Here is an 8,691-nt window from a genome sequence, read left to right as displayed (position 1 = left end):
GCCATGCACGTTGTTTTTGTTTTGTTCGCTCTTTAGATGGGTTTGTCGTCGGTTCCCCAGGCAGAAGGGTCATTCTTACATTAACAGTGCCCGGTTGGCTATATATGTGTGCTGTATTGTGTGAGACTGCAGACACTGCCACATTTTTGATATAGGTGACATACGCCAGTTTAAATTTAATATTTACACTTAAAATAAGTTAATTTTCTTAGAAAATGCACCTGGATTTATATTAAACATTCAAATCTACCGGAAGCTCAGTGAGATTTAAAGTCTCTGCCACCTGCTGAATGACTTCTCATTAAATTTGTAGCGTGATGGCGGCTGCAGCAATTAAGATGGTGAGCTTTCGAATGACAAGTTTGGGCTGTTAGGAGAAATCTCAGTTGAACTACTTTCCCCTCTACCCTTGGTTTGTTTAATATGACATTCACAATCAACGGTAGTTACGTTTTCATGACGGGCAGCCTACCTATATTAGAGAGGCTACTTGACATAAATGTTAAATATCTTTTAGTTGTGCCTGCCTTCAGAAGATGATAAAGGCGGTAAAAAGAAGACGACCATCACCACCGTGAACAAACCAATGACAGCTGTGTTGGAAACTCATGTGAAGCATCCCTTACAAAACAGGTAAGCTACTAGCTCGCTGTCACGTTTTGCATTGCTACTGGCATTTGACCATTCGTATACAGGCTAAGGGATTCATTGTTCAGGCTACTAAGACGACCCCTGAGGTTTTCAAGTGATTAACCCGAACCAGAAAATCCAACCAACATCAGTTGTTCAATAGTATAGTAATGTTGTGTTTAATGATAATGCCGTTATAGCCTAATTGTTCGGGCTTTGATATAGGCCTATCCAAGAGTTACACGGTTTAAAACACGTAGGCCTAGAAAAGTAGTCATTTTTAGTCATCTTTCATGGTCAACAAAATATATTGTAGATATTCAAAATTAGCCTATTTGTAAACGATTAAACAATTCGCAGATATAAACACCTTAAAGTTTCTAACAGCACCTTAACCGTCATCCTTTTCCACAGGTTTCCTCAGCATTTGTAGAAATTATAGCGATGTACTGCGCGGCCTCTTGATTTTTTAATGTTAGTCATCACCACTAACATGCGGTCTGGCAAACCTTTGGTGCACTTTGTAAGTTGCTATGCATAAGGACATATAGTGAATGACTAAATAATGACTAAAAATATTCTAATGCGTGGCAAGTAGGCTATATTTAAACACTTTACAAAATACAAAGCACCCCGTATCGGCTACAAAATTCTGGTGCATAGAATATGTAACCCTGGCATGTCGGGAACTTCTTAAAAGGGATCCACGCTAACTAAAACTTCGCTACATTATAGGTAGTGAGTCAGTCTATATTGTAATGGCAGTCATTAACCGATGTTTTTTTTTTATAATATTATTTATATAATTTTATATAATATAATATTAACGTAGCCCTGTTTAGGCCTACCTATGATCTGTGACGTTAGCCTAACTAACGTCTGCCAACTTGGCTACCTAGGTTTGTTAGCTCAGACACTTACTCAGGTTCGAGTGGCGAAAACCGGTGATGTAGGCTACACATCGAGGTTCTCCGATTATCTACTTAGTGATGGTCTGCCAATAATATGATAAATACTCTCACTGACGGGCGACGCCGATTCTACGCGGTAAATAAAGAACAACGGCAGTCAACAGCGGGCGACTACCGACTAATGCGGGACAAACTTGACTCAACGCCGGGTCAGTGTAACTCCAGCTTTAGGGTCAGAGTTCCCATCTTTCACAGACAATATGTGTTTGACCACACAAAAATTGGTAAAACTGGCAGCGGTCATTCCCTCTTCTGCAGTATCAAAGCAGTTTGAAAGAATTTTCATTAATTTGTACCTTTTTTCCTGGTGACCTAGCTAGCGTGTTCATTGAGGGTTTTGCTGCGTCTCTAGGGTCAGTGATGATAAGGATGTTTTTTTTTTTGTTTTTTTTTCCCCCACACAGTTAAGTAGTCCTGCATGAACATATGGATGGAAAAATGGTTTGCTGCATGAGATCTGCAAACCAATAATGTGAAATGATATTAGTTGATAAATTGTCTTTAGTCTTTCCATTTATTCTTGTCTGGAATACCTTTGGTAATACTTCCTTATTGAACTCTCTCACTCACTTCCATTTGCTGTTAATAAAAATTATAATAGTTAATCACAATTTAAAAGTCTGCATTTAAAATCTGAATTATGGTTGGGGGATTTAAACAGATGACTGCATGCCCTACGTTTTATTTAAGGAATGTCAAGTTGTTCTAATTTATGCTTTTATTTTGGGTGACACAGATGGGCTCTCTGGTTCTACAAGAATGATAAGAGCAAATTGTGGCAAGATAACCTGAGGCTGATAACCAAGTTTGACACAGTGGAAGACTTCTGGGCGTGAGTCATCTACTCATATAGTTTATTTGCTTCATAGATCATGCATTTCCCTACCAAGCCCCACTCTTAATGAGGATGTGTATGTTTGGTCTGGTCTCCTTTACTTTCAAGAGCTACATTCTGAGCACTAAAATAACTTAGCTATTTTTGTTACAGAATAATTTGCCAAGTTGTTGACAGGGCATACTACATACTTGTATGCACGAAATGTTAAGATCTTTTTGGGGTTTCCTCCAGAAGTAATCATATTGACTCAGAGACCTGACTCTAAAAATTCAAACCATTAACTTCTGTGCCATTTAATTTAATTTACAGAATATGGATAATCACATATGGCCAAACAATTTATGTGCAAACCTGTGGGACATTTTATGTTTCTGACTTGTATTTTTTATCACCACCTTAATTTCCCAGTGGCATGATGACACTGAAAATATTCAGCTTCAGTTCATCACATCATTGGTCTCACATCAGTTAGCCAGTTGGCATATCTGTTGATTGTAGCAATTTGTAAGACGCTTTCTGCCCCTCACAGAATGTAAATGAATTATAAATGAACAGAATAAATGTAAATGAACAGAATTATATATTCCTGCCGTGATATATAAGATTGGCCGTTTATAAATTACAGTGACTGAACAAGTTATGCTATGGACACCCTGTTTGGCACATATGAGCTCTTTGGAACATTTGTAGAATAAGGCGGGATATGACATACTGGGTTTATGGACCAGTGAAGAAGCACATACTTGTCCAGGCACTTCAATAGGAATCTAAAAGACAGAATCTAATCTCTAATCCCTATTCCTATCAAATTCTAAAGCAACATGACATCTAACAGATTTGATTCACAGAAATTGCAACATCATTTAATGTGTCAAGGGGAACAGGGTGGAAAATCATAACAGCATTCACTAAACAAGGGAAACTGCATCAGGAAAGAGCAACAGTGGTTGCAATTTGAAGGTTGCCAATGTGGATAGGACACTTAACAGGATGGTTGCTAAACCATAAAATGACAGCCTCAAAAATTACTACAGAACTGAATCTACAACTTTGTAACAGTCTCAACAAAATCTGTATGGTGTGAGCTTCACAAAGCTGATATTTATAGTAGGGCTGCACTTTTAAAACTGCTTGTAACCAAGGCCAATATGCAACAATGTGCCTAGCGTAATGATCACAAAACCTGGACTTCTGAGCAGAGGAAGAATGTAATATGGTTTGATCAGCTGTCTTGTACTCTTCCTACATCTGGATAGGTAAGGGATGGAAGAAACCTTCAACCCACATTGCCCATTCCCAGCTGTTAACATGATGATAGATCTGCAGCCATCTTGTGGTAGTCATTGGGGTATTACTGTGCATAGTAGAATTATGGCCAAGGAGTGCGAAGCAGTTTTAGGTGTCCAGGTACCCCATATGTTTCAAATGTTTCCTCAAACGGTTCCCATATTCTAAGATGGTAATTCCCTCATATACATGGCTAAAAAGATTTGAGTGATTTCATGAACATCAGGGAAAACGTCAAACCTTCTATGGCCTCCCCAATCACCAGATGTAAATATCATTGAACCTTTATGGGATGTTCTGGAACATAGTGTGGAGTAGATTTCTACCACCTCCATCTCTCAAACAACTGAATAACAGTGCAATATCCCACTAGAAACAGTGCAAAACTTGCATTAAAATTCCAAGAAGCATTCAAGCTAATCTGAAGGCAGAGGACAGCCCAACCCCTTATTAACACAAACCATATATGAATAGTTATTTACATTATTTTGTCCATGCAAATGCAACATTTTCTGAAATTTATTTTTTTTGCTGTCATATGTTCTCTAGTTTTGGATGCACTTTTGTTGTATTTACCTTTTCTCTCTTTGAAGATTGTACAACAACATTCAGCTGGCAAGCAAACTTTCATCTGGTTGTGACTACTCTGTATTCAAGGTAAATTAAAGGTTTTCTTTGAATAAAACAAAGAAACAAAGCAGTTGATCAACAAAAGCTTTATCCAGAGACCATTTCAGCAGGTGGAATCCTTCTAATTTAACAGTCTTGAATGTTTTTCTGAAGCAAGTATATACTGGCTTTATGATTTATATATTGGATTAAAATTTCCATTTAATGTGTACCCTAGTTGCTAACTTATCTAGATTGAGTTTGCTGAACTGTTCTCATACTTGGGACCAAGTTGCCATGTTCTTATATAAAGAATGAAAAAGGGTCCACATCTCCGCGAGTGAGATCCAAACATCTCGCTAAACTGGTAAGAGAAATGGATGGGAACAAAGTTGGTTTACAAAAGCTCCATAGGCAATGATGCTAGCTAACCCTCAGGTAGTGACACTGAAAGTGTCCTACTACCTGCTATGCTACCAGCTTTACTCAGGACTGGCAAGATGCTACTTTCAGCTCTGCTGCATGTAATCCAAGGACCATACAACAATACTTTCCCAGAGAATAAAAAATAAAGTGCTGCATACAATCATCTTTGTCTTTCTCTCACCAGTTCCGTGGTCTATCTCCCTCGTTCTTTTGCATTGTCTCTCTGGCACTGCCACTTTTTATTTGATCTCATATCTCTCATTCTTCCTGGTTCTGTTCTCTCTCTCCCTGGTTAAGTGATTTGTTGTCCTTCCTGCATTTTAGACGTCACTGTGCATTTAAGCAATCTCACACCAGTGGGAGTGCTGTTATACTGAATATCAGCACGGCTTTAATTTGGTCATAGGTACAAGGCCGTAAGCCGGGTGCCGAAGATAATCACAGCCGTGCTGATACTCAGTATAACAGCACGACCTCGAGTGTGATATTGCTTTTATACAACAGTTCTACAAGCAAGGCTGTTGATCAAGTAACGATAATTTGAGACAACAAATTGTTTTTGTTGTTTATTCGGCTCTGCCGACAACGATAGTTCCTTCAGGATTACATTTACCCATGGTTGTCAAGCAACACACAAACAGTTTCTTGAGTGCAGGTTAGTTAGCTGGCTAGCTAGCTTCCTGCTTTTTATCATACATGAAACGGCTAGCTAGCTACTTTCATACCCGACAGCAGGCTTGCCAGCTATTTTTTATCATACACATAAAGGCTAGCTATACGGTAGACAAGCAAGCCACTTTTAATATTGATGTATGCAATATAGGCAAATATTTATGTATGCGATAATTTAGATTAATCACGAAGCATGTAATTAGATTAATTTTTTTAATCGCTTGACAGAAATGAGTTTTGATCTGCACAACAAAGGATTTCATTGTAGTATTTCTAATATTTCATATGGAAATACTAGCAGACCTACCAAGCTGCCGTTTAAACTATCAGCTATGCCAGTGCTGTGTATGCATACAAAGAAAATGAAGTATTGTGAAGCAATTCTATGATGTAGTTAGACATTTTTGAAGGGAAGCTGCAGCACTGGTCTAACTTTTCCCTGGACCAGCTTTGTTCCATTGACTGGCAGATGAGAAGCATGGATGTGTATCAGTGTTGAAGGATAATCCTTGACCCACTGGGGAAAACATGTTATAGATTATCTGGTAACCATTTACCAGATTTTGGGTTGAACACCTCCCTTGTCTTACTAATCAATAGGTGTCTTGGTTGTTTGTTCCTGGTACACTGTATCCTCTGCAATCATTTAGGACTAAAAAACAGATTCTGAGGTGTAAAAGCCAGCTACTTTTTGAAAGAGTGCCATCAAAAAAGATAGAGGGGCCCTGTTAGTCCTGTATGCATTTAATTGTGATTACAAAAGAAGTAAATATGGAACAAATGTGAACATTCATTTGATGTATGCTAATTGACTACAAAAACATTTTCTAGAGAAACAAACCTTTTGTACTGAAATTAAGAAAACTATGAAGAGGGCATGGTACTGCTTTTTTCCCCCTGTGTCAGTTGCCAGTTTTGTTTTGCAAGATCTACCTGCAAAGGAAACATTAAGAAACCAGAATATGTCAATTTCTTGAGTGGACATGTGCAAAAGTAAATTTAAGAATGCGTTTATTAGGATGGGATTGAGCCAATGTGGGAAGACAGGAGTAATAAGTGTGGAGGACGCTGGCTGATCACCCTGTCCAAACAGCAGAGGCACACTGAACTCGACCGCTTCTGGCTAGAGACTGTAAGCAGGTTTTCTTTTTGTTTCTAAGGAATAAAGTATTATAGCATATACTGTAAAATGGCCTCATTGTGTTCACTTGCTTGATTATGGATACTTCATTTAGGTTACATTAGGTCTCCCCTTGATCGTTCCTACCTACTCTTTATTTATTTATTTTTTTTTTTTTGAAACTACACCTGACTTTTCCAAATAAAAAATATTTGGTTTTAATCTAGCACTTCTGATTTTATTCTGCATAGGACTGCAGAAATTGCAATTTTTGTAAAGGAATTTTGTTTTTCCCCATGCAGAAATTGCACAACACTAAGGTGTCTTTTGGTGAGATGGTTTTTTTTTTTTTTTTTTTTTTTAAAAAAAAAAAAACATCCCATATTTTATCCCGAGTACATCAAGTCATCAAGTTCATAATGTCAGGCAGACTGGAGTTATGTGCATGCATGCATTTGGTTCATTTAGCCAAATTTCTCTCCTCAGCTTCTTTGCATCATAGGAGAAGGATTTGGCTCCTTTAGTAGGGATGTTTGTGGAGCCGTCATTAATATCCGTGCAAAAGGTGATAAAATTGCCATTTGGACCACCAATGCTGAAAACCGAGACGCTGTTACCTACGTTGGGTGAGTCTGTTGTGAGCTTATGAGTAGTGAAGGACATTTGAAAGTCACTTAGACTTCCATTTAATGAAATTGATGTTTTGAAAAACCCATAGCTGTGCATATGCATTTAATAGGTTTCTGTATGGCAAATACATTTGGTAATATTATTTATACTTAAATAAAAGGTAGTACTCACTGTTCAGGATTGTCACTTTTAAACATGTCTATGTAGCTTGCATAGTTGTACAGACTCATTTTGTCTTTCAAATCATTCTCCATCTGCAGACTAGTCTCCTGTTATTTCTTATTTGGAATTCCTGGCTCATTTGAGGTTGACCATCAAATGGTCATAACTTTTTGAAATATCCAATTTGCTGGTTTAGTTACACAAATGTAGTAAAGATTAATGATGTAGGGTACTTTTTTTTTTTTTTTTTGGTGATTCACTTTACATTTTGCATTTGTTTGTGAATGATGGGCCTTTCAACAGACATGGCACTTTTGTCTTTAAATTTAAGATCCTGTAGCAAAGGGAAAGGCTGAAATCAGTCAGTAGCGAAGAAGGGGAACTAGCTGTAGGCAATTTCAAAGGGATTTCGATTCCAATGCTCCAATGAGCTAAAAACAAGTGAGGTTTAAAAATCACAGATTTGCATTTCAATCAAATCAGTACCACTATAGTGTAATGCTGTCTAGCACCTTCTGATTTTTGAGTGTATGAAAGATGATCAACAGAAGCTTGATTTCTGAGCACATATCTTAACTACCCACATGGTATACTGCTTTGCGTCTTTATGCAGCTACTTGTTACCAGTAAGTTGCTTGAATGGAGGACTTTTGCCTTTTCGCCAACTGGGGCACTGCGTGATGTGTGGGAATAATCTGTTGGCTGCATTCAAATGTATGGAGGATTGTATTTACCTCACTTCAGCACTCCTGCAGAGGTGGTCATGTGGAGATGAGCCTAAAGTACAGTTGGCAATTTCAAACAGGGTTACATAAAGGGAGAAAGCATTACAAATAACTTACCTAAACACTGCTCTCTTCTTAATTATTGATATTTCACCGCCAGAATTCAAGCCCCTAAAACTTTCACTTAACTTTAAAGTTGGGCAAGTTCTTTCTGTGCATTTATCTTATGTAATGCACAGTAAAAATAATACAGAATCAGTGCTTGTGTAACTATATGAAACTGCTTTATAATTAATAGCTTTTATGTTTTTTTTCAGGCAGAAATACAAGGAAAGACTTGGTCTGCCTACAAAACTAGCCATCGGTTATCAAGCCCATGCAGACACAGCAACGAAGAGCAACTCCATAACTAAGAATAAGTTTGTTGTCTAAGAAGTCTGTATAATTTAATGGTGGTGTACATGCTTTAGTTTAACATTTACAGATGGTTTGATTTTTCTTTTCTGGATTTTGTTCGATATTGCTCCAAAGAATGGGTTCTTAATAAAATTTACTGTTGTTCTGCAGCTGTCTACAAATGTCCGTTGACCTGATAGCGCACTGAAGTTGTTGGTTTGTTGG

The 8,691-nt window shown here is 37.7% G+C and overlaps 1 protein-coding gene across 1 annotated transcript; it reads left to right on the top strand.

The window, feature by feature from the left end:
* The first annotated feature begins 317 nt into the window (after positions 1 to 317).
* On the top strand, positions 318 to 8,502 carry eif4e1b (eukaryotic translation initiation factor 4E family member 1B). Its single transcript, XM_036523182.1, has 7 exons — positions 318 to 341; positions 518 to 633; positions 2,338 to 2,433; positions 4,320 to 4,383; positions 6,452 to 6,565; positions 7,040 to 7,179; positions 8,388 to 8,502. Exons 1-7 carry the CDS (start codon positions 318 to 320, stop codon positions 8,500 to 8,502), a joined length of 669 nt encoding a protein of 222 aa, XP_036379075.1.
* Positions 8,503 to 8,691: the final 189 nt, after the last annotated feature.

Source organism: Megalops cyprinoides, chromosome 3 (genome assembly GCF_013368585.1).
Source record: "Megalops cyprinoides isolate fMegCyp1 chromosome 3, fMegCyp1.pri, whole genome shotgun sequence".
Lineage (NCBI taxonomy): Eukaryota > Metazoa > Chordata > Actinopteri > Elopiformes > Megalopidae > Megalops > Megalops cyprinoides.
This window is presented reverse-complemented; position numbering and strand designations above follow the sequence as displayed.